The sequence below is a fragment of the Dreissena polymorpha genome, chromosome 15 (genome assembly GCF_020536995.1).
Source record: "Dreissena polymorpha isolate Duluth1 chromosome 15, UMN_Dpol_1.0, whole genome shotgun sequence".
Classification (NCBI taxonomy): Eukaryota; Metazoa; Mollusca; class Bivalvia; order Myida; family Dreissenidae; genus Dreissena; species Dreissena polymorpha.
The window spans coordinates 56,966,380-56,993,464 of NC_068369.1; the positions used below are offsets into that span (position 1 = coordinate 56,966,380).

Here is a 27,085-nt window from a genome sequence, read left to right on the forward strand (position 1 = left end):
TTTTTCATCGCAATTTCAAAAAAAATACAACAGTATATTAAGTGGAAATCATCGTACCCTGTGTACAAACTTTCGTTTATTAACGTAAAACAAGACACAAGATTTTTTTTCTAAATTCCTTGCTAACACATCCTTCAGTAATTAATACGAAATTACTCTTACAAACTATTGAACTATTCATAAACGAAACAAATACTACTTAAAATGCCGAAAACTAGATTGTTCAAGGTTATTTGGTATGGATTCGTGACCATAGACACTCTAATCTAGCGTTTACATTTAACGACGTTTCTTTTTATGATTTTCCTTCATTTTGTCCCGCCAAAATCACGTCGGTACAACTTTCGTGATAAGACGGTTTACAGACACATGATCTATTCTATAAATAACGTTACCATAGATAAATTCCAGCTTGCGTGACATAACAAAGACACATCGCATTCCAAACGGTGAGATAAGGTTAATTGTTGTGATTATCTTATTCAAATAAATACTTAAAATAGAAAATAAATATTGAATAAGTTAAACTTAATGGTGTGTGCTTAAACTTGACATGTGATATTATGCAAAGGATTGTTTCATGTAAGTAAAATAATACAACGGTTAACGCACAAGCATTCTTGTCGCGACTTCTGAACAGAAATTTGATTGTTTTCGGTAATATATCTAATCAACTTAATGATATAAAAGGTAACATATTTGGTTAAAGATTTTCGTGCTATTATTCATGCTTAATTTCAATATTTTAATAAAGTAGCAACATTAAAACAAACTTGGCGCAGATATTTGATTGGTTTCAAGAATAGCATTCACAAACTCTGCATCGTCAAAACAGAAAGCGTCATTTAACGCATTTAAATTTATTTGATATAATTTCTTTATTTCAATTTGTATTTAAATATTCATTTCTGGCCGAAGCGAGACATTGGAATCGCCCCTTTATGTAAACAATTGCACACAGAAGCATTCTGTAACTAAACTTTCAAACGATGTATGATTCCAAATCAGGGCAGACATATTTTCCGGCGATTAAACATGCGTCGTTTAATTGTGAATGTTATTATCTTTCATATCATTTATTCTTAAATTAAGAATATTTAAGTGACAATTAGACCTTTAAGCAAAACAAAACACAATAGAAAGAAAGTAGCATCGAGGTTGTTGTGTAACCACTAACTGCTATGATGTAATCAAGCACATTATCTCAGCGCAGAATTATGAATGGTTACGATCATAGGTCGATCATGTCGCAATTGTCATTTTGATCTATTTAATAAGTATTGTTAATTAAGACTATTTTTATAGTTTTTTTAAAATATTCTGTGATATTTTGACGGCAACCCACATATTATATATGACAATTTATGCACAAAATTACACTGATTTTCATGAATTTTGACAAAGTTACAAACATGTTATCCTTTTAAGTTTAAAAACTTAACACATGATTGCAGCGCAAACCGTAAATCAGCATGAGTAGGTTACACCCAAAGGCCAAGTGTTATTTCAAAAACACACATCGTGAAAACATGTTGCTTTCTAAGTGTACATAGATTGATACATGATAAAGCGGGTACCAAACTCCCACATGTTTACTTATAACAGTGATGTGAATATCAAACATTGCTGATAACACATTTATCGAAAAATAATACATCAGTTTGATTGTTTTCTGAAATAAGTGAACGTTACAAAACGGGGATATCAGTAACTGTACATATTGAATCTGGTTATACCAGACGCCCCATGTTTCCACGTGAAATAGTAATAAATGACTCTTTGATAATTGCTGTATCGATGTCAATTATGTAAACAATTAACTCAACATTTTTTGACATTTTTTACATACAAAAAATATACGATTTTATAACGGCGATTTCGATAAGTTACGCATAGCTGGTACCGAAAAACCAAATGCCTTTACATATTAACGTACTATAATACATATTAAGCTTTGCTCATATGCCATTGTTTCAACCTTTATTATGGAAAGCGCTAAACAATTTTTTTTGGTAATTATCTCAAATAAATAAACATTTTATTATTGGGATTTCGGTAATTCTACACCTCTAAGCTGCCAATCACAATTGTTGAGATCGCATTTCGGCTTTGTTAATGAAACAAATACTTTGCCACCAACTTATAATTATGGATACTTGCTGTCTGAGTAACATACATTCCATTGACACCGTTAAACCAATTTTAGTTACGTTTTTTAACACGATTATCTAATATGTTTCAGACGATGAAATCCAGTCTACCCCAGCTGTTAGCATTTTTTTCTCTTCTATACACCGTCACACAGAACCCTTGCCATAGCCTTTCCCAAAACCAACACATACTGTTTACCGTGAAACCTAACACAATCCATGCAAATGGACTGGCATTGGGGAACATCAATCGGACATCAGTCATCTCGGCTTCCTCCCCCGTAAATCGGACATCACTCATCTCGGTTTCCTCCCCCGTCAATCGGACATCACTCATCTCGGTTTCCTCCCCCGTCAATCGGACATCTCTTATCTCAGCTTCCTCCCCCGTCAATCGAACATCACTCATCTCGGCTTCCTCCACCGTCAATGCCTTAAATGCAATAGAAATGACATTGAATACCACGGATGTCAGCATTGCAGCAACCACTCATCAACCCATTGCACATGGCTTCCTGCTGGGGGCCGTGTCTATGGATAAGGCTCCGGAGTTCGTGCATCCCGGGCAGGAATCCGTTCCCTCGGAGCATTCCGCGCTCATTTCGAGGTGCAAACTTCTTTGTACCAGGTGATCACACTCATTACTTTTTGACGTCTTTTTGCCTTAGGTTCTCATAAGGTTGGTCCTTCAAAGAAAATGTATTTAATGAAAAGGCTGAACTGCTATCAAGTGCCATTTGAAGATACCATTTTAGCGCCTTGTTTATTAATTGATTTTATCGTAAACCAAAGTTACTACAGTATTTTGGTAAAATGGCGTAAAACTGCTTTCTATAACATATTTTAAACATACAGCACAGTGTGACAATATATTAGCATTACTGGATCGTCTGTATTTCAGTGGACTTCCATGCCCTCCTGAGTGCCTCGCCCACCCCAATATCTGGTCAGATACCATTGGCAAACGCTCGGATCAACACATAGGGATTGTGTAAGTAACATATAACGCACATATAAAGGCTATTTTTGTTTAAGTGTACATACGGTTTCTTGACAGCCTTTCACTTTCTTTAATATAAACATAACACAGATATCTTCTAGAAATGTGAGAAATATTTGTTTAAAAGACGCATACTCATCAGGGAAAGATGCTCTATTAATAAACATATTATAAGTAGTAAAAGTATTCATTAAACTGATTGGTTTTCGGATGTCTATATGACATGCAACTAGAGCGTTCACTGAAAGGGTTTAATACCCATGCCTAACGCTTTTATTCACACATAGAGCCTTTACAACCAATACTGCATATTGACTTTTGGCCTGAAACTGGGGTCTTTGCCAAGGAACGATCTCTGCACAGAATTTGAGTGTTTAAGCCAGTTTTATAGAGCTCCAGCCCTCACACTTTGATCAGAATGATGAATAAAACATTTAAATCTCACCCATAATATCATGATGTATGAAATAGCCATAAAAGAGAATGCATCTCACGTTGATTACAGTATATCGGTAACTACTCGATGGTTATACAATATACAAAGCATCATAATCGTACCTTGAAATAAAACCCAAATGGGCTTCAACTACATTTCGTCTTTATTAAAACGAATTAGAGGCATAAGATATTATAGTTTAACATTTAGGCAAGAAAGAGTCTGAAATAAGGTAGTAATTACAAATTTTGGCCTGGTCGTGTCTTTTTGCAATAATCCAACTTCCAAGTATTGACCCTCCGGGTCTCTGTGAGATGCAAATGTCAAGAGCATTTTTAATGTAAACTCTGACGCCAGAAATCCAGTCGACACTTTAATAGGTAAAAGTAGGAAAAAAACTATTTTCTGGCATTTATAAACACCAAAAGATCATAAATATATCCCAAATGCGCACCTTAAAACAATTTCCTTGATATGATGTGCTCGCATAATGATGATATAAATCCAAGTTTTAAACACGTCTACGGTACGAGAAAATGTCTTCAATTTTGCAATCAAAAACGCCGAGTTTTTCTAATTTGAAAATATGCTAATTTATGCATCGACTATCTCCGGCAACCTTGGCAAGATAGATCTCGTGTCTAATAAACCAATCGTGCTACATCGACTATCTACGGAACCTCCGTAAGATAGATTGAATCTTGTAATCTAAAACTTCTGGTTTCGGTTTGATTACGTTTTTTATCAACTTTTTGTTTGGAGCATTTATCCACAGAAACTAACAATTTGAAGTCGACGGTAACAGGAATTGTATGTGTTACGATGCATTTGGTTGATTGCATTCGATTTTTTAGACAAACTTGAGACTTAATAATGTTCACATTGAATTTGGTTTACTTAGGAAGAACTTTGAGCTGTACGTATATGCTCAAATAAGCTCAAAGCATTCAAGAAGAACTATTTTGTATCTATTGTAAACCATAGAAAAGTAAACGGCCAGCCCCTTTTCGGCCGACATAGCTGTATCTATCCTTTAACATCAAATTATAACAGTACCCTTGAAAGAAAATACGCTTGCTCATATACATAATACACAATAAAATCCTCCCATAAATGGAAAATTTATAGAGCGGACACGCAATTGTGACCTCAAGTTTTTCATTGGCGTTGTACACGATGAAGAAATATATCGTGTCAGATAGGCGAAAAATCGTGAGGAGTTATTTTATTATCATTCAATACAGTTGGACGTTCAGTCCGGGCAAGGTTTTGGCTAGACCGATAGACTTACGGGACAGGGTAATTCCAATATAGCCAACCCTTACTGACGTGTAGTGAGCGTATTAGTGAAGTTGTATAAATTAAATGTAAAACAACTTTTAAATTTGTGCAAGATTGATTGTTGAAGGGCAGTTTTACAAATCAATTTAGAGACCACACTTTGCCAAATAAAAAAAATAATATTACAGATCGAGAAAAGTCGACCTTACCTTCCCAATGTATAGTATTAAAAATAATGATAATAAAAAGTATACTAAAAAAGAAAGTTGCTATTACAGAAATCTAATAATATCCTCTTGTAGTTAAACTGAATATATTTAAATTAAAAAAAAACGTTTCATCTCACATGATTATAACAGTTTTTCTTTTTATATGGCAGCGTTTCAGTAAGACGTTTTAATCAATACAAAATTAAACAATTTAAACCCTATTTAAATATCATTTAAGTAGTAACGGCAAAAAACGATTTATATTCATACTTGATATTTGTGCAACATCAATAGCATCGTGTATTCAGCTACACAACAACCTGTAAAATACAGCATTTCACATATTGCATAAGCATGTGCTAATATGAAGCAGAAACTATAATAGTAGTGCATATTAACATGCACCTTATACTCAAATAGTGCGGACTTTTCTTATGATATGGCTAAACATTCACGCCTTTTTGTATATCATAACTTTTGTAGTTCAGATATGCTAGGTCTCATTTAAAAGTGTAATGTAGTTTTTATTTCACTTGGATTAGTTCATTTAAATAAGAAATGGAAGTCATCAATTAAAAATAATCAGATTGTGTCAAGCAAGAGTAAAATTAATATGTGGAGAAATTAAAACGAGTTCATTCAAAAATGATAAATAAAATTGAGAGGTGTGAATCACGTCATAAATGTTGATGCTGGATCCACGTGGTTCATTTTAAAGTAAAAGCCAAAACAAATGGATCAGTACATGGACGGTCATTTTGCCCAAAACACTTTAGCAAGCGAAATAAAAGTGAAATTGCCTTTTCCATTTTCGCTATAATCATAGGCGATCGCAAGGTCCAGAATAATACACGTAAATTTGTACATTTGTGTTGAACATTTCTGCCAATCGCATTCAGCATCTTCAATCCTGCCATTAAGTAACTTTTGAACGATCATAGCCAGTTTATTTCGTTCAGTATGTGTTTTTAGCAAAAAAACAACGGAAAAAAACACACGTGATAAAGTTCAAAATAGACCACGTGGACGCAGTTGAAAAACAGATTTACTTTTAGTTTATTTTTAGAAATATTTGTTCGGCAAATCCGACGCTAATCTGATAAATTTGTAGTGGCTTTTGACAGATTGTGGCATGTATTGAAGTCAGTAAATACTTAAAAATGATGAATGCAAACATTTGAACTAAATAACTAAGTAAAACACAAGAATAAAATTAAAGAAAGAAAAAAAGTTATCCTCAACCACTGACCCTTGGAGTAAAAGTCTAAAACCTTAATCTCTCGGCCGACCGTGCTCATATAGTTAGATGTGTATTTAATACTTTTTATAAGCAATCCTCGTAGTGTCACACAATATAACGATAACAAAACACATATCCAAATTAATCAATCGTTTCGCGTTTGTAGCGCTTTAGAATTGTCCGGTTTTTTGATCGTCTAAATACGCATAGAATTGATATTTTAGAGCGTGGTAAATGTTAAGTAAAATTTTGTCAAATACCCCGGTAACCAAAACCTGAAAAGGTTCTTTTAAGCGCTCTTTGTTTTTTAATTGATAAAACATACTTAAAATTGTCAGCTTTCTGTATTTTAAGTATGCACAATTAGCAACATGAATAAAATACTTTTTTTTATATTAAAGATTGTGCTATTAGAAATTACTGTGCATATGCACATGCTTGTTCTTATTATGTTTATAATTATAATAAGTATTCGATTTTACAGATACAAAGAATACTAAAAGTTACACGAAATAAAACACAATAGTTTCGTCAGAGTCATAACATTGGCTCCGCAATGCTTACTATTATGTTTTACTGTCCTGGAAATTTTTAAAGCAATTGCTTTTGACATGTTTAACCAATAGGCACATTTTGTGTTTCATTGTATTTTAATACATTTAGCGGTTAATCAATATTGAATGTAAATAACCCGTATACGTTTAAGAGAAATAATATAGGACATGAATCAGGCAACGTTTTTGTTCAACTATACGAACAAAGCTCATGTATATCAGGTTTAACAATAAGTGTCGTTTTCTGAGAAAACTGGGCTTAATTAATGTGCGTAAAGTGTCGTCCCAGATTAGCCTGTGCAGTCCGCACAGGCTAATCAGGGATGACACTTTTCGCTTTAATGGTATTTTTAGTTTCAAGGAAGTCCCTCCTTACCGAAAATCAAGTTTAGACGGAAAGTGTCGTCCCTGATTAGCCTGTGCGGACTGCACAGGCTAATCTGGGACGACACTTTACTCTCATGCATTATGACCAGCTTTCACAGAACAAGACACATATTTATGGAAGTCCCAGCATGTTCAATAAAATATTGTTCAAATGTACAATTTAAGTTCATGCCGATCTTTTTAAACAAAAAAACTACAGAAAAATTGTATTAATTATTCCACCGTCCTTTAAAACACGTGGCTACGATGAGTTCAGAAGTTGTCTGTATCTTTCATTAGTAAAACAACTTGAATACTACAAATCACTAACGCACTTAACCATGAAACTTGCTAGGAATTTACAAAAATCGCGGATGAGAGTAAAAAATTATGATTTGTTAAACAAAAATACGTGTCTGCGAGTTGTTGGAGCAGTTTTATTTTGAAACCTATTGATCACTACCGCCTCACAACAATTAAGCTCCGTTTGGTATCAGGTGAGCGCTGCAGGTACTTTAGTCCTCTTTTTTCAACTGATGAAACATTAAAAGTAAAAACAAATAGAAGTTCAAAAGCAGTAGTACAAGAAAGTAAAGTAAACAAAAGTTGTATTCCATTCATTTTTAAGTTTATGCTGAACGGCAGAAAACCTCTTTACACTTGGGGGCCGAAATAGGAATAAAGTTTACGGACGTAATTTTTGGGGCGATTGCCTTCTGCAATTCACCCCATAGGTAACATAATATACGTATACCGAAGAATGTAGTCCGTTACTGCATTTAACCACTTTGCATCCGCATTCTGCATTCGCAAACAAAATAGCTCCGATGAGCGCGTTCCATCCATGGCCACATCTTTGCATTGTGGCATAAGCGCCCGAGTAACACGCAGTCCTCATGGAAGGTGAATACAGCGACGAAATATCGGTTCAATACTTGACTATCTACACTTAACCGATACAGCGCATTTATGTTCTTTCGTTTTAAGAAATCAACTGCGTTCGCGATATGGGCGACAACATTTAATTACCACGCGCTACATTTTTTACGGTAAAAGTAAACATCTCAATGTTCTCTGCGCTACAAAGTTTTTATATCACAATACGCCCGTGCTTTTCATGCCAGTTTTGAACTTTTTCCTTCCACACGAAATACATGTTGTGGTTGTCCCTTTCACAGCAGCTAATACATTTGCGTTAATGGTTTCCAAGTGATCAAAACAATAATAAAGTCGCTACATGACCTACACTGTGTCGGTGTGACTTGAAATCCAGCAAATATGTTGATCGAATATATATCTATGAATAATAATGAAACCTACATGATATATAGAAACTTTGGATACATATAACACTAAGTCAGAGAATAATCTAGGTCACCAGTTCAAATGATAATGATTAAAATTGTATTAACAAACGTTTCGCAGTTATGAATTGGCACGTGCGGCAATGACTTGTTTTAAAAAGCAGCTTTTACTTTAGCCCCAAATAGCTAAATCATATATTGTGTTGACAGCCTGTCACTCTTCCTTAATTCCATCTGCTTTATTCAACAAGTGTAATTGGTTGGCATCACCGTGTATAGTGTTTTTAAATTTGAGCAAAATCGCCCCCAGTACTTTCAGTATTTTTATTATTTGTATTGGTCGGAATTAAGGGTTGGCGGTCCCGTTAAACAACGTAAAAAATAACACATTAGCCAGTATTCCAATAATAATCTAATATTTAAAAAATGTTACATACACAAGGCATAATAATGTTTTAATGTTAAGATGTTTTGTCTTTTGCAGATCATTGTTGAAGAACTTCTCGGATGACACATACACAACTCGGCGAACGGACACTTTAAAAATGACCGTAACAAGTAGCGATACTTTTGTGCTATGATTGTATACGTTCATTACAAAATATAAGCTGCAGCATTCTGTAAACTGGTCTCATAAGGATATCAAGATATTTGAAACGCAGTACATGAAATTATTCTAAATCTTTGTTTATCAGCATCTTTTAATAATTTCCCTCTCAGAAGTAAAAGTGACAAGGATATCAGTAAGACTGATGGATGCTCCCCAAGGATGTTTTGTCGATATATGGTTTAATTGTATGGAAAAAAAGTGTGACCTTGAGAAAATCTATTGTTAGCCTCAGTGATTTTGACCCCAGTGACCTCAAGCCTCATCAAAAAAGTAGAGGTCTATGCAAGGTACCTACATCCCAAATATATAAGAGATCGATAAAATATTGAAGGCGCTATGAGAAACTGTAACCAAATTGTGACCTTGATAAACTATATAATTAGCCTCGTTGACCTTGACCCCTGTGACCTTAAACCTCATCAAAAGATAGAGGTCCATGCAAGGTACCTACATGCCAAATATGTAAGAGATCGGTAAAATATTGAAGGCGCTATGAGAAACGGTAACATAAGTATGACGGAAGTAAGAAAGGAACCCCAAACTGGCAACTACATGCTCCCCATATATATATAAAATGGCGTATTTGCTGCTCATCCGTATCTAAGGGTTGGCAAAAAACAACATTTCAAAACTTAAATACAGTAAGAAAGGTCTTAAGTTTAATTTAACTTTCTAAGAGATTACGAATGCGTGAAAATACGTATCTAATGGGTAAAGGGTTAATCAGAACAATCAACTATTAGTATGCTTGCTAAAGGATCACTTCGCTGTTAAATATCGTCTATAATGAATCTCCTTGTATCTTTCTTGATTAGCAATGTTCTGACTACCGAAATGGTTTTTACTAATAATAATGACTATGGGCTTTCTATCGATTTTTTTCGTTTCGATATCGTATTTCTGAGCGGATTAACTATATGTTTAAATATCGTTTCTAATGATATATATATCCTATTCTTAAAGCGTTATTATGGGCTTTTTTACTGTTGAAATGAGCTTAACAGAATTAACAGGTCAAAATAGTTAGTTAAAATGTGGTAACTGACCAATTATCTGCAACTCATCTTGCTACCAGTTGTTTATAAAAATATATCATATATTCGATATTTTACATGACTGTACAGTCCACTAAGCCGAGCGGAAATGTCCGTTTATTAGGATCGGAGTGAGTGTTCGTGTGTTGTCTATGAACGAATCTGCTCTAAAACTAAATTTAGATTCACATTGTACATCGAATAATTTCTGTCGTCAGTTGTCAAAACGAAATAACGGTTGATATTCAAATGCATTATTTTTTTTTATTTTTTTTTTATTCAATATCATACATACAATGTAAACATGTATATGATCATACAACATAGTGATTGTACAAAGCAATAAAGTTCAGACATGTTATACAAGATATGCTAATATATATATTTTTTTAGAGAGAATAGAAAAGAACAACAGAGGAATAGTTATGAAAAAATGATGAGTTGTATAAAGTCGGAAGAAAGCATACTGGACTTGTGTGTTTTGTTTTATATTCACAATGATCTTGTCAGATTGAAAAAAATAAACAAAACTATTTTAGAAAGATAAACTTACATTAGAGTGAAATGTATAAAAGTGGACAAAACATTATGAGAATTTAATCCGATTCCATTTTTGTTCAAAGATTTGTAATGTGTCATTACTGAGGGCTATTTCTTTCTCAATCTGGATTTTAAGTTTAAGACTATGGACAAAACAATAAAAATTTGGTACTTGTTTTTTGTACTTCATGTTTAAAAAAGATAAACAAAACTATTTTAGAAAGATAAACTAACATTAGAGTGAAATGTATAAAAGTGGACAAAACATTATGAGAATTTAATCCGATTCCATTTTTGTTCAAAGATTTGTAATGTGTCATTACTGAGGGCTATTTCTTTCTCAATCTGGATTTTTAGTTTAAGACTATGGACAAAACAATTAAAATTTGGTACTTGTTTTTTGTACTTCATGTTTAAGATAAAATATTTCATCAATATAACCATAAAATTCACAATATTATTACCGTCTAGTGATTTCAATGAGTTAATTCCGAAACTTACATTTAAGAAAGATAGTTTAACGTTTAGTTGCTGTTGTTCAAGAAATGATATTAATTGATTCCAAATAGGCTGGATGTGTTTGCACTCCCAAAAAAGATGTTCTATAGTTTCAATGTTTTCACTGCAGAAGTCACACATATTTGAGTTAGCTAATTTGCATTTAAAGAGATATTTATTTGTAGCTATAATTCTATGGATGTATTTATATTGAAAACTTCTCAGTGTGCTTTCAATGGTTGCTTTATATGGCATGGTAAATATGTGTTTCCAATTAAGTTCATTTTCTACAAAAAGGTCTTGCCATTTATTTTGGATTTTGGAGTTTTCTGTAGGGTTTTTAATTTGTAGTGTGTAAAATATTTTATTTGTTTTGTTTTTTCTTCCAAGTATGTTTTCTACAAATGTTGTTTGAGTACATGGTGTATTATTTGTATTGATTTCAGATTTAATATGTATGGGTATGCTTTTGATTAGTGTGTAGTACTTCAGAAAATTATTTGAAGGTATTCCGTATATGTAGCATATATTATCAAAAGAGTAGAAATCCTTAATTCTGTAGTCATATAATTGGTCGACATATTTAATGCTTCGTTCAAACCAATCTTTATAGAAAAACATCTTATTGTTTGAAGTTATGTCTTTATTGTTCCATAAAATTGTTTTACTGCTGGTTTGGGTTTCTAAGTTATGAGTGACATCACTCCACGCTGATAGAACATCAGACAGAAATATGTTTTCGTTTGCAATTTCATGTAAGATAGTATTGCTGATGTTACATTCAAAAAGTAAGGAGTCACCATATTTTTTAAGGATTTTCTGGTAGAATAATTTCCATTTACTCGTATTGGTATTATCTAGGTATCTTTTAACCCAGCTGCATTTGATTGCATTCAAGAATGAGTCAATGTTCGTTAATTGGATACCTCCATTTTCTACAGATTGAATTAACTGAGTTCTTTTTATTTTATCAGGCTTACCGTCCCATATGAAATTAAATATTGCTGATTTTATATCGTTAATTACATCGTTTGGTGGATTTGGGAGAACTTTTAATACATATATTAATTTAGGAAGTGCAAACGTTTTCAATACTGTGTTTTTTCCGATTAGTGTAAGTTTACGATGATGCCATGATTTTAAGCAGTTTTTAAAATTCTGTAATTTAGGTAGTATGTTTTTAAGAACTGTATCCTTTTCATTATTTGTGAAAGTAATGCCTAACGTTGTGGCTTCATCGGATGTCCAATAAAATTTCATTTCTTTTTTATATTGAACAGTACTTTGTTTTAATTTACCTACTCGTAGCACAGTACATTTACTTTTGTTTAGTTTAAGACCCGATGTCATTCCGTAAAGGGTTAGCGACTCTATTAGGTTATGGAAAGAATCGTAATTGTCGTTTAAAAAATAAGTTGCATCGTCAGCAAATAGGGATTGTTTGATTTCTTCGTCAGGTTCTAGTGATATGCCTTTTATGTGTTTATTTGATTGGATTTGATGTGATAGATACTCGATGCAAATAATAAATAGCGATGATGAGAGTGGACATCCTTGTCGAACCCCTCGTTCGATGTTAAAACTGTATGAAAAGAAGCCATTGTTAATGATTATACTGTATATATCGGTATAGAATAGTTTGACCCATTGAATGAGACTTTCACCAAAGTTCATATTTTCTAAGCAAGAGAACATAAATGAATGATCAAGCGAATCGAATGCCTTTTCAAAGTCTGCAAAGAATATTAGACCAGGATTATTTGAATTGTTGAAATAGTTTATGCATTCTTGGATAAGACGAACGTTTTCACCAATGTAACGTCCTTTTATAAAACCAGATTGAGATTTTGAAATGATTGATGGTAATATTTTTTTAATTCTGTTTGCTATACTTTTAGTTGCAATTTTATAATCATTGTTTAGTAAACTAATCGGGCGCCAGTTTGATAAGGATTCTAAGTTTTTTCCAGGTTTTGGAATAAGCGATATAATACCTTGTTTTTGTAGCGTAGTTAAGTTTTCGTTGTTAAATGAATAGTTAAGTGAATTAATTAGATGTGTTTTTATCTCATTCCAGAATATTTTATAAAACTCGATTGTGATGCCATCAGATCCTGGGCTTTTGTTATTTTGCATTTCTTTTAGGGCTAATCCACATTCATATTCATTAAGCAATCCGTCGCACAGTTGTTTTTCATCTTGGTTTAAAGCGTGATGTGTATTTTTGAAACTGGTGTTATTTTCTACATTTTTTCGTTTATAGAGGGTTTCGAAAAATAAACGTTGTTCTTCTAGTATTTCAGTTCTGTTTGTTATATCTTTGCCATTGACTACTAATTTGTGTACAGTTTTTTGTTCACTTCTACGTTTTTCAATGTTTGCGAAATATTTTGTATTTTTTTCATTGTGTTCAACATGCTGTGCACGCGCTCTTAGTATTATTCCATTGAGATGTGTATGATAGATTCCATCTAATATTTGTTTTTTTTAATGTTATTTCATTTTCAATGTCGGTGGTATCATTTGTGTTTGTTTGATGCAATTGTTTTTCAAGTGTTTCAATGGTTTTGATGGTTTCAGTTTCAAGTTTGTGTGTTTCTTTTTGTTTAAATGATGTGTATCTAATTGTTGTGTTACGTATATTTCCTTTAATTACTTCCCATAAGGTGTTTGGGTTTGCATCTTTATTATTTTGAACTGTATTTAATATTTCCTGTTTTATTTGTGTTTGATATTGTGTATCTAATAAGATGCTGTTGTTAATTTTAAAGTATCCTGGGCCTCTTTCAGGTTGTATATTGTGCAGTTTAAGTTCAACTAGAGAGTGGTCAGTCATAAATCCTGGTTTTATGTTACATGTGTCAATAATGTTGCAAAGAGATTCAGATATTAAAAAATAGTCTAATCTACAAAATATTGTTGGTTTTGTGTTTGAGTGCCAGGTGAATTTGCTTTCGTTTGGATTTATAGTACGCCAGATGTCTATCATATTGTAGTTTTCAATTATGTTATTTAAAATGTTTCTATTTTTAGGATGAGTATAAAGGTTTCCATTCTTTTTGTCTAATAATGGGTTAAGAACAGTATTAAAATCACCACCGACTTTGATGTTTTTATCTTGGTTATTAATTATAAAGGATTGTAATGTTTCGTAGAATGTGGAATCATCTATGTTAGGGCCGTAAACATTAATTAATGTAAATTCTGTTTCGTGTATTTTGATATCTATACTTGCTTGTCTGCCAATTATTATTTCGTTTAAGTTATTGACTGTGATCCCTATATTATTTTTTATAAGAAAGGCAATGCCTTGTTTATTAGTATGTTCTCCACTGAGATAGATTTCTCCGTCCCATTCATCTTTTAAGGTTTGTGCTAAAGTAGGTGTTAAATGACATTCTTGTAAAAGGCATATACTATAATTTTTTTTGTCTAACCATTTGAAGATTTTTATGCGTTTGTCTTTATTGTTTAGCCCTTTTACATTCAATGTACATAATTTAATCATTTAATGGAGGGTGATGTAAATGATGATTTGTGTGTGCTTGTCCAGTTAGTTTCAAATTTAAAACATATCCAGTTAGTTTCTATTGTAAGATAAGATATGTCTCTACATACAAACAAAATATGGAAACAAAAATGAGCAGAAAAAAAGTTATGTTTACACCCCGAAAAGCAACGGATACACGTGATAAAAAAAAACTGTTTACAATGACAAATAGGAAGAAAGGGTTCCGCCAAAAAAAAAAAATATATTGTGTAACAAACACTATCATTAAACAAGTAAAAAAATGCTTAAGAGACAGAAAAACAGCACACAGAACAACGCAAACACAAAAAACACTGGCATGCATAAACAACAACAATGTTTGCGTGGCGTTTGCGTATTTAAACAGTACGTGTTTTTGTTTCCTATGCTGTAATCTCAAGTAATAAATATGTTTAGTTTGTACGCCTGCTCGTTGATATAATGTGATTGTTAATAAGTATATGCGCAAGTTCGTGCATGTGTGTGTGTGTGTGTATGTACATTCATGCGCGCGTGTGTGTGTGTGTGTGTACGTTCATGCGTGTGTGTATGTGTGTGTGCGGGTGTGCGTGTGTGTGTGCGTGTGGGTGTTTGTGTGCGCGGGCGTGTGTGTGTGCGTGAGTGTGCGTGAGTGTGCGTGTGTGTGATTTTTGTGCGTGTGTAGGCGCGCGTATATGTCCCGGTGTTTTGTGAAAATATATAAAACATCTAAAGGGACAGAGAAAAAAACAACAGAACTACATTAAACATACATAAGATACAACAACCAAACATGTTGAAAATTCTTTTGAAGAAAAAGAATAAAATTGGTAATTCGTTTGTATTCGAGAGAGCGTGGTTGCTTGCATGTAGCCATGAATTGGTGTGTTTTACTGTGTGTGTGTGTGTGTAACACTGATTTTTCACCAAAAAAATAAAAAAGTGTAGTTTGTACGCCTTCTTGTTGATGAAATGTGGTTGTTAACAAGTATATGCTCACTTTCGCGCATGAGTGTGTGTGCGTGCGTGCGTGCGTGCGTGCGTGCGTGCGTGCGTGCGTGCGTGCGTGCGTGCGTGCGTGCGTGCGTGCGTGCGTGCGTGCGTGCGTGCGTGCGTGCGTGCGTGCGTGCGTGTGTGTGTGTGTGTGTGTGTGTGTGTGTGTGTGTGTGAGTGCGTTCATGCGTTTGTGTGTATGCGTGTGTGTGTGCGCGTGTGTGTTTTTTGTGTGCGCGTGTAAGCGTGCGTGTATGTCCCGGTATCTTGTGAAATATATAATACACAAAAAGAAACAAAGAAAAAAAAATATTAACAAACAGAACAACATAAAACATAGTAGAAAAAAACATAAGGTTCAACAACCAAGCATGTTGAAAGCTATTTTAAAAAAAAGGTAATTCGTTTGTGTTCGAGATAGCGTGATTGCTTGCATGTATGCATGCATTTGTGTGTTTTACTGTGTGTGTAAAAGTGATTCATTTTACACCAAAAAGGAAATACAGCAACAAAACAGCAATGTACAAGAAAACAAAACCGAGCGTGACATATTGTTTTGAATGATATACAACACATTTTTTTAAGAATAAGTTATTCCGATCAAGTGAAAATTTTAAGTTTAAGTGAAATTAACGTGTTAGGTTCGTTGTTGGCATTTTCACAATTGAAACACAGAATAAGTTTGAGCAATAAATAATTAAAAGAACCATTTGGTTTTACTATCAACTATCACTAATTGTTGGACAAAAAGGAAATACAGCAACAAAACAGCAATGTACAAGAAAACAAAACCGAGCGTGACATATAGTTTTGAATGATATACAACACATTTTTTTAAGAATAAGTTTTTCCGATCAAGTGGAAATTTTAAGTTTAGGTGAAATTAACGTGTTAAGTTCGTTGTTGGCATTTTCACAATTGTAACACAGAATAAGTTTGAGCAATAAATAAGTAAAAGAACCATTTGGTTTTACTATCAACTATCACTAATTGTTGGACAAAAGTTATTTTATCTACCAGCCATAGACGCATTATTAACGCAAATCATTTCAGAGGGTAATACAATCAAACGACTTATATAAACTTTTCAAAAAGAGTTCATTCGTCTGTCTTTTGTGTGTGTACGTGCGCAATGCATCCATCACTATACAACTGATTAATAATGTAAAAGCAGTAGTTGCCTCTACCAGCTATAGCAAGATTAAACAAGAGACACAATCACGGTACAGGCGTGCATTAGAAACGCACAATCCGTTTTTGTTGTTTTAACATAAAAGATATAACTAATTTACAACCAACAATTATTGAATCTATTTATGTAAAGAATAGATTCATCTATTTGGTTTTGTAATGTTATAGATATCGTGGGGACTTTTATTATATAAGACGATCTTTGTTAGAAAAATCTACTGTATAGTGTATCGTTCAATTTAATTTTGTTAACAGTATGTTGGGTTCAAAAACAATACAGCTTAGACTATTGTGTATGCTTCCTTTAAGATGTAATTTTTATAGTAGATAATTAACGGGGATTTAAGTTACAATATGCAGAAATTAATGGTGTGTAAAAAGCGACTAAAAAAATCAATCAATAACAGCGATTGTTTCGAATGAAAAACCTACAGTAAGTGCGGTTATAAAAACATCGTTAAAGTTCGTTTACGTTTTGCGGTTTTCACGCCCCCTTTATATGAACAATTAGTTTTTTTTTTAATCCCACAAGTTGGCAAGTCTAGCACGAAAATGAAAAACTAGATAAGCCTCATGGCTATATAATTTCAATGATAGTTAATAATTATTAATAACTCTGTTAATATAAAAAGGGTATGTATTGATTGTATTAGTTGTTTGCGTACTTATAAATTGTAAACCCAAATGTGTACTGGTTATTCAACACGACATCAAGCAAAGTATAATTTTATCGATAAGAGACAATTAAATTAGTGTTCCTGCGAGTAGAATCGTGTTTCTCGCTCTCTCGTTGCGCGGTCTGCACGTCATATACAATGTTCAACTGTGAAAATCTCGTGGAGCGTTTCTGGTTTATGGACACAGTGTTTATAAAAGAAAAGAGATCACATTTTCAATACTGGCTTAAGTGCTAGGCCATGGTAGATCCAGCCAGTATTGGTATTGGTCTTGGACGACTTTGTGTACTATCTCGTTGACGTCGCGGTAGTACACATTTCCCTCGCGTGACCAGGTCGACACGACTATGTCCCTCTGCTTTTTCCTAACGCAAGCAAGTATTGTGGTATTGAGCTTTGTAAGGTGATCATTCACATACACCGGGTCTTTTAGTGTTCGCAAGGCTTTCGCGTTTCTCATTATTTTGGTTTTTGTCATTCTCGAGATCATTTTCATGATTATTGGTCGGCTTTTTCGAGAGTTGAACGGCCCAATTCTATGAGCAATGTCAATGTCGTCGCGATTTAGTTTAAGGTCTGTGATGTGTCGATTGAGAAGTTCTATTACTTTGTCTGCAGTTTCCAGGCTAGTTTCGTTTTCCTTGTCCTGTACTCCATCTATCTTAATATTGCTGCGTTTGCTATACTGTTTAATATCGTTGAACCTGAAATCGTTTGCAGTTTCCTTAGTTTTGATGGTCCGTTTCAGCATTTCATTTTCATCCTCTTTATCTTTCAGTCTTTGGCTCATTTCTTCTATCTGCTTCGACAGTTTGCTGTTCGTTTCCGCCTTCTCAAAAATTTCGCTTTCGAGAATTTCCACTCTTAAGGTTATTGAGCCTAAGAGCTCGTCTTTCAATTGACTAATGATATCTTTTATCATGGTTTTTAGTTCTGTGCTATCTTTCGTAAGAACATTATTTAGTTTAATGTTTATTTCTTTTAGTTCTTTCATCACAATGTTTTCCGTTTGATTAAATTCCTGGTCTTTTGATTTTTGCTTTTTCTTTGATTGTTTCACTTGTGTTTCATCGTTCAAACTTGTATCTGTTTCACTAACGCTACTCAAACTTCCTACATGTCGGCTGCGTTTATCACCTGCTTTTGGATACGGCTTAGGGTTAAGTTCAACATCACATTGTTCTCCCTTTTTTGAATTTGCTTTGTGATTCATGTCTGCAAGTATTTTCTCTTAACTTCTATATAATTTACTTATTGCTGTCTTTTCTTTTTTGCGCAGTATACTTTTACATTTTCATCACGTGGACAGCTTAGGTATTGTTTGTTACGTGCGGCATCAATTATGCACGGGAAAAAATGGCGGCACCCATTACACGTTTATGAAAAGTTTATCATGTTTATTTACTTAGTATTAAGTTTTATTATGTGTTCTTATAGCTAACAAACTGTTACCGTTTTCTTACTGATTTAAAAAATCCATTTTCCAATATTATCCGAAGTTTATTTTTATTGTTTAATTGATTTTAACACTCATCACTTTTCTCGTGCTTCCGACATTAAGGGAGACCACTCTAGTATTATTTTTCTCTTTTCGGGATAATGTTTAAGTATGTTGATGCTACATTAACAAATATAAGTGTGTATAAAGTGAAAACGCCAAAAATAAACAACGGTTGCGATAGACATCTATAAACATAGCATATAATGTTAAATGCTCATAACATCACATTTAAGCGTTAAACGCATACTACAAAATTTAGTTCACATTGATTGCCTAAAATGCTGAAAATGAAACAATATTACCATAGTGTGGTCAGTTACTGTCAAGCCGTCATTAATAAACACAAATGTTTCTAAATATCGAGAGAAATGAATAACATTACGGCCAAGAAAAATTCTTAAATAGTTTAGATATATCCCACCAAAAATTGAAATGGAATTGTTCAAGCAAATAGACGACATTGAACGACTATGAAAGTAGACAACAAAATCAAAGTATGTAACCTCGTGCTCAGGTGAGCTATTTAGCAGATTCTTTCACACATGAACAAAATCTCGTGGAGAATGTCTTTTTGGTATCTTTTATGTTGATAGTCTGGCTTTTGGGACTTAACCGTTGACATGTCCTAGACAGATATTTATTGCATAAATGTAAATGGTGTGGAATCCGAACTGAAGCTTCAAGATATATTTCTGCATGATCGTCTTCATCATCATCCGAACATTCTGGAAATGCAAAAGCCAACTGCATTATTCTTTCAAGTTCTAACATAATCTCACCCGGGTTAAATAGTTTGATTTTGTCGTTATTACGAAGATGCTGAATTACTTTTTCCTCATTTGTTGTCGTAAAAGCTTTGTCATAGCCCAAAGAAATAACTTCGTTAGCGTTGTCCACAAATTTTGTAAGAACTAAATAACATTCATTAAATGGTATATCACATGGAATATTATGAGAATATAGTAATATTATCATTTCTTCGGTTGTTTGAAAATGTTTAACATAATCTAAATGCATTTGATGTAAAATATTATTGTCTAAGCAATAGTGGACCTTATTGGTTACTACTAACGCTGAACTGTTTTTCACTCTGCTATCTATGTGTTCAAACAAGTAGCGTTTATCTGGATCAAACACACGGCGTTCGCCATGGAAAGACAAACTTTTGAGAGTACTGTTCATCACAACCGACACTCGTTGAAATAGAAGCGTTCTGCTCGAATTGACTTCATCGAGTTCGATTACGTACTTCCTGAACTGTTCTACAATAGAATGATCCTCTTGTATGATTTCCTGAAGTGAAACTAATGCAATAGCTATGTACTGGTAGTTGCGCCTTCCGTCGACACCACTTTTCTTATACATTTCATGGATGTGTTCCCTTCCTTGAATGCCAACATCCCTTAGGTCTATGAGGAAACGGAGGACTTCATGCCTATATCTGTCTACAGCGTCGATTTTGTTCTTCAGTATATCTTGAGCATCTTTGTGAAACTATATTAAAATCACAATGAAATACGATTCAAATACTGAATAATACATCAGCATGCTTTCAGATTTTCTGTAAGAAACTAGGGCTGATGCATGCATTATTATTTGGTTTCGGCGATCCGATCTATGATGATTTAACTTATTTTGGTCAAGTATTTTTGCAGTCAACCTGTTCATAATCGTTCGTAATTTCATTATAAAACATCGAACGACAGTAAATACAGTGAGGTTGGACAAATTGTTATAGATGATATTGACTAATATATAAGAGTCCATGTTTAAAATGCAGCAAAAAGCAATTCGAAATGTTATGTCAATTTATGCATGATGCGTAAATTGTTGTCAACTTAAAGATGCTGAATCGTTTTTTAAATGCGTTTATATCCATCGTTTCAAAACTAATGTTGGAACTGTTAAAAAATTAATCGGAAAACTACATTGTAAGCAAAAACGCAGTTTGACTTTGCTTATTTACACTGTCAACGCTCACTTTGACGATTATTTACGGATATATTTCCGTAGATGAAGACGCTCAGACACGGAAAACTAAAAAGATTCCGGCATTCATCGATGGAAATCGTGCAACCAGTGAAATGTGAACAAGCAGACATTTTGACAGCCATAATTGAAAGGCAATAAAACTTTATGACGACTTCAAATCTGTTATCATAAGTTATTGGTAAAGTATATCTTTCGGCATGTAAGTGTTCATTTGCAAAACAATGCTATTATTTTTCAGATTCAGCATATTTGATAAACGAGTCGTAATATTGATTCTTACAATAACTAAACAATGTACAATACCATGACTTGATGATAAGCATTAGTCCATGTTTTCGAATTAGGTATTACTTCGTGAGTTAGTCACCAGCATATAGCGTTAAGAAACAATCCAGCAAAAGCACGCAAATACACCTATATCCATTTATAAAGTTTCATGAATACAATCGATACACTAGATAAGCGATCCGAGCAAACTATTTACGGGTAATTTAGATATTAGCAAAATCTACCCTGTTTGCCTGTTTGATAGGTTTATAGCGGTGTACACTAATTTATTTATGTTAATTGCACGCGTTATAGCTTTAACGCTTCCATTTTATTCGTGTATATTTCACAGGGTAGCATTTTTTAAAGGGGACTTTTCACGTTAGTAAATTTACAAAATATATTTTGTAAAAATGTTCCAGATTTGCAAATTTTCGTTGTAGTTATGACATTTGTGAGGAAACAAAAGTACTGAACATCTATCGTGCTCTAAAATATCCATTATATGAATTTATAAAGCGTTGCAACGCAAAACGATTGAATAATTTGGAGAGTTCTGTTGTTGTCGCTATATTTTCTAGGGGTCAGTGGTTCGAACCCAGTTGAGGGTTACTTTTTTTCTTTCTTTAATTTTTCTGGTTTTGTTTTTTACTAGAGATTTTAAGATTCAATGTTTACATTTATAAATATAAAGCATTGAATGGCAAATTTCAATACATGCCAAATCTGTGATAAGATCCCTGTTCGAAGAACGAAAACTGTTCGCATATAGACATATTGACAATTTTCAAAATTCCGAACATAGACGTTTTGTAAAATTAGCGTTTTGTGAACCGAGTAGCTATCAGATAACATTGATGAATCATTGTGTACGCACCGGTCTTACTGACCTGTGTACAAACGCGAAAGGAATTGTTGGTAGCACTTCTGTTACGAGACAAAAGTGAAAGCGAAAGTAGGTCATTTAATCGTGCTTCTGATAATCGCTATCAGTCTTAATAGAGATTCAAAATCACATTTTAAAATAATTAATTAACATTTTTTTAAACAACATTCCGTTTTAAACATACAATCAAAAACGATTTTTTTCTTTTATTTTTATCATTTTCATTCCTACGCAGAACTACTTTGGCGGAAGCATAATTCCCCAAACCAGGGGAATGTGAAGCATCTTAGTATAGAGTTGACAATAACGTAGTGACGTCACCATCTATAGATAGAATGTTGATGAAATTGTGCGGCGTTTGTAAAGTAAATCGATGAAATAATTTGGATAATTACTTTTTATTTCATTACAATTGTTCACAGGTTATGAATTTCTGTCATGAAGTACATTTAACACAGCGTAACTCTTGACGCCGAAAAAGCAAGGTGGTGAAGATGAAAACCTTTAGTACAAAGGACCCGGGCTCTAAACCCGGTGCGCACAACTGTTTTTCTTGTCTTTTTGATTAAACATGTTTCTACCGCTTTAACTTTAAAGCATTGAACTTTTTGCTTCCTGCTTAAAAAACTTGTCCTGTTGAAAAAATCTATACAATTTTCCAAGTCTTTGAAGAAGCCCTAATTAAGTAGGATAAGTCGATATCCACTGAGATATTGTATAATTTAAGTTGAAACTATTTAAAACAGGTATCGGATATGCCTCAGTATTACTAACACCAAACGAAAAGTGTAATTTTATATAATGAGTTGGCAAAGTAATATAATGTTTCTCAGCATAGTGTGTTATACTGTATTTATTAGGTACTATTCAAGGGGATTTTAGATTTCATTTGATCAGATTTTTAAGAAAAACAGATAAAGATGTACTAAACGCTGTCTGTTTGGCAGCAGTAAGAACATGCACTTTCTGCAAAAGAATGCGTGGCTCGTGTCCATATTCCTAGTCCGGAACTGGCTTGCCGTCCACAGAAGCTTTCCGTATGCAATTCACGCGGTTTTGCCAGTATTGCGGGCGTTGTAGCAACTTCCGACGCTCAGCGGCAACTTCCTCGGGAATTTCTCGTTCACGTAAAATGACGTTCCTTTCATTGCATTCCCTTGGCGCCTTACGAATCAACCTTCATTGAATAGAGTGAACAATCTTCTTGGTATACCGTCACGTTTCATGCACATTCTGCGAATTCACTCTTAGCTTTCTTCGGTAATGACCATTTCGACTTTCATCTTGTCGTAGATAAAATGCCTTATCTTGATTGCCACGCCTTCTTTGGATTAATAGGGACATTCAAGTATACAACTGAATACCAGATTGTATCGCATGGAATGGGACAGGAGTTATGTAACTTTCGCTTGCAGTGGCTTTCTCCAGTTCGACCACCTTACCGGTAATCATACCAAGACATATAGAGCTATTGCTTCGTACAACTATTATTTGGACAAACTCAAAATTTCATATCAGTATCGAAAATCGGAAGCTTCGCATACATTATTTTTTTATCAGGCAGTTCATACATGTAATCATTGTTTTTTCAATAGATTCCAGCGATTTGATCCCATAATCATTCAGATCTATAATCTCGGGATGTAGCTAGCTTCTATAACAAAACCTTGCCAGGCACATGTGTTTTGTTCATATTTAAACACCATCTCATTAATTAGTATCACAATTTAGCTTCTAATCTCATGAGAATGACCTGATGGTCAGTCTGCTTAATTGTAACGAGTTTGAGTCTGCTTTTTATCTTCCATATCATTTGAAGGATTTTCATGACACTATCTTAAATGTTTAAGAATTTATTTAAGATTATTTGCACAACGTTTCAGCCAGCCACGCTCAAGATCAAAATCACATATTTGTATTGTGTTGTTTAGTTTGATTTCTTCCTACGAATACCAAAGAAACAATCATCATCTTAATTAATAAAATCAACACTTTTATGTGCAATAGGCACAGATAAAATAAATATGCATTAAGATATTTACTCAAGCTATAAAGTACATCTAAAATAGACAACGAAAAAAGGACATTTACAAACGTTGATACGTTAATATTCACATAAAAATATGCATGAACAAACTGATTGGAATGGGGATTTAAAAGGGAACTCAACTGTTTAACATCCAAGAGATAGATTATGTTGTGTTTTAAACTTATATATATTTATTTATTGCATTTATTGACCAACAAAAACCGACACCCGTTACTTTAAAATAAGAAATAAGACAGGTAAAAAAGGATTTTAAAAAGCTTAAATTCTTTTCGAGCTGTTTATTTTGGGGTAACCTGTTGGATCCCCATCTATAACAGTCATTTTGATACGCAGTGAATCAAAACATGCGTATCAATATAATTGAATAATAAATACTACCATTACGAAGACGTATCTGAATTTACGGATATTTCTTTGCACTTGTGTTCCAATTAAATGATACATTTGAATGATCCGTGTCATTATCGTATCTCTTCCGATATTGCGAGGGTACTTTTTGTGTTGACTTAGTGAATGGAACCCGGAGCTTGAACATCGGTTAATGATCACCAATTTAATCAAGCTGAAACCTATTAACCAATATACATGTACATAATTATATATGTTTCAATCCACAGGCAGACCAGCCTTGTCCCAGTTCGTGAACAATTTATCTTTGTTTCTGCGACTCAAACAATCCCTGTGCAAGCGAATCGCGGATACATATACCTTATCCGCCAAGTATGTTTGTTTACCGGTATGTTCTATTTTTTGTAATTCCCGTCGTAGTCTTTCCGTGAAATCCTTTGTTTCAGCCTGATTCATGTCAAGTTTTGAACCCGTTATGACGACATTGAATTTTCATTCTTCGTATGTGAAGAACAGAATTTCGGTAAGTCTGCGACATTTGCAAAGAAGCTTGTACATAGCTTCAAAAGTTATTTGACTAAATCGGCCTAAAGTTAAACGTTCTAAATTGTTCAGCGAATAAGCGACTGCATCGAATGCATGGCCAGTCAAACCGATCTTATGTTCTGCGTTATCTTTGAGAATTATTTCTGAAATCCTTAGACAATGATGGACAAGCAGAATGAAACCGACGTCCGTAATTCTACAACAGCATGTTAGGTTTATACTACGCAGGATTGGACAGCGTTTTGCGATTTCGTAGAGACATCCATCAGAAAGATTGAAACAGTGAGCGAGACTCAAAGTTGTCAAGCAGTTAAACAATTGACAGCTGTGCTTGTCTAAAAAATGTTGGATTATCCCGATACCTTCTACGTGCAATGCCCTTAATCGACTGCACCTGTCCAATGCCTTGCCAATACATGTTGGCGTCACGAATCTGCATTTTGATATCTTCATCACACGAAGCCTTTCTCCGTTGGTAATGGTGCCTAATGTGTTGTTCGAAATACTTGCACATTCCAATATTTCAATCCATTGTAGTTTCGAACAGTTTTGAAAAACGTGCAAAACGGTTTCATCGTCTATAATCGCTTCAAGGAAATTCAGTTTTATTGTAGATAGGAATTGGTTTCTGGAGGCAACATCTCTGATTCCTCTGTTGATTTCGTCGTTTTTATCTGAGACAAAGGAATATAATTTTTTGTCGTACTGCTCATAGTTGTCAAAGTTACCGAGAACTAGAGTGTCCAGCTGCTAACACTTTTCCGCACTCCTGTATAGGCATGGCGCAATGATTTCCTGACTTCGGTTAGAAATGTCAATATAACGAATACTATCATGAGCTGATACCAGTATGTACATGAATACATGCGGGAAGAACTTATGATTCGTATTATTCAAGACAACTTTCTGTATTCTCTTGGAGCATGGTTCATCGGGTATTTTGTCGCCATCACAAAGATAATTATTAGAGCATAATGTTTTTGATAAATCTATTGATTCCAAACACGGTAGCCCACTGAGCAATTCAAGCACAGTCTGACTATTAAGGAAACACCTGCGCAAACCAAGATGTGTAAGATTCTTTAAATGCTCTCCTACATTTTTTTGGTGATTTAAACGTCCAATTAATTCTTCTAATAAGGATCCAACTACGAGCATTTTCAGATCTTTAGGACAACATGGCATATGGAAGTCAAAACAGCAATATTCTAAATATAAACCCAACGTTTTGTTAGCATTATATCGTGATAGTATGACAGATAGCCGTTCGTGGGCGTAATATAACTTCAATCTCTTTAGCCTTGGAAAAAAGAATTTCTTTTTCTGCATATTGATCATTATACTGTCAATGTCTATTTCCAAATCTTCTACTGTATGTGATATATCGCTAAGGAACCCCATAAAATTCTCAATTCTGAAGATGGCTCGAATGAAGTCATTACCTCGAATACGCCGCCATAGTATTCCGTGTCGCGAAATATGGTTCCATGTTTTGCATGTCAAGCGAACGTTTTGAAGAACCTCGAACTGGGGAAGTTATTGGAAAATAAGGATCATGACGTCTTCTGGAAGCGTCAGAATGTTCACGTCAAAACTGTCCATAGCTGTTACTTTTTCTAATGCGGTGTCTGCAAAAAAGGTAAATAAAAGAATTGTTTGTATATCTTTTCACGCTTTGGTAAATTGACAAAATTGAAAAAAGTTGTTTCAGATTCGCAAATTTTCGTTTTAGTTTTGATATTTGTGAGGAAACAGTAATACTGAACATTTACCATGGTCTAATATAGCCATTATATGCATCTTTTGACGATTTTAAAACCTAAAAATTATAAAGCGTTGCAACGCGAAACGATTGAATAATTTGGAGAGTTCTGTTTTTGTCGTTAAATTTTGTGAAACTACGA

General features: G+C 33.9%; 3 protein-coding genes across 5 annotated transcripts in view; 2 read left to right on the top strand and 1 right to left on the bottom strand.

Annotated features, from left to right (window-relative positions):
- The first annotated feature begins 360 nt into the window (after nucleotides 1–360).
- Nucleotides 361–27,085, top strand: part of LOC127860920 (uncharacterized) — a 105,188-nt gene continuing 78,463 nt past the window's right edge. The window contains exons 1-4 of the mRNA XM_052399236.1: nucleotides 361–449; nucleotides 2,243–2,778; nucleotides 3,052–3,141; nucleotides 9,025–9,098. Of these exons, the coding sequence (XP_052255196.1) occupies nucleotides 2,246–2,778; nucleotides 3,052–3,141; nucleotides 9,025–9,098 (697 nt within the window). The 5' untranslated portion in view covers nucleotides 361–449; nucleotides 2,243–2,245. The remainder of the gene's footprint in view (nucleotides 450–2,242; nucleotides 2,779–3,051; nucleotides 3,142–9,024; nucleotides 9,099–27,085) is intronic.
- LOC127860921 (uncharacterized) overlaps nucleotides 361–27,085 on the top strand; it is a 100,287-nt gene continuing 73,562 nt past the window's right edge. The window contains exon 1 of one of the 2 annotated variants that reach the window (XM_052399241.1): nucleotides 361–459. The gene's annotated coding sequence lies outside the window, so the exon portion shown is untranslated. Of the gene's footprint in view, nucleotides 583–27,085 lie in introns of both variants that reach the window. The other variant, XM_052399237.1, reaches the window with a different exon arrangement.
- Nucleotides 19,327–27,085, bottom strand: part of LOC127860917 (uncharacterized) — an 86,537-nt gene continuing 78,778 nt past the window's right edge. Inside the window, exons 1-2 of one of the 2 annotated variants that reach the window (XM_052399234.1) lie at nucleotides 21,388–21,507; nucleotides 19,327–20,586 (exon numbers count right to left, since the gene is read on the bottom strand). In XM_052399234.1, the coding sequence (XP_052255194.1) occupies nucleotides 19,612–20,586; nucleotides 21,388–21,390 (978 nt within the window). In that variant the 5' untranslated portion in view covers nucleotides 21,391–21,507 and the 3' untranslated portion in view covers nucleotides 19,327–19,611. Of the gene's footprint in view, nucleotides 20,587–21,387; nucleotides 21,508–27,085 lie in introns of those variants that run through there. The other variant, XM_052399233.1, reaches the window with a different exon arrangement.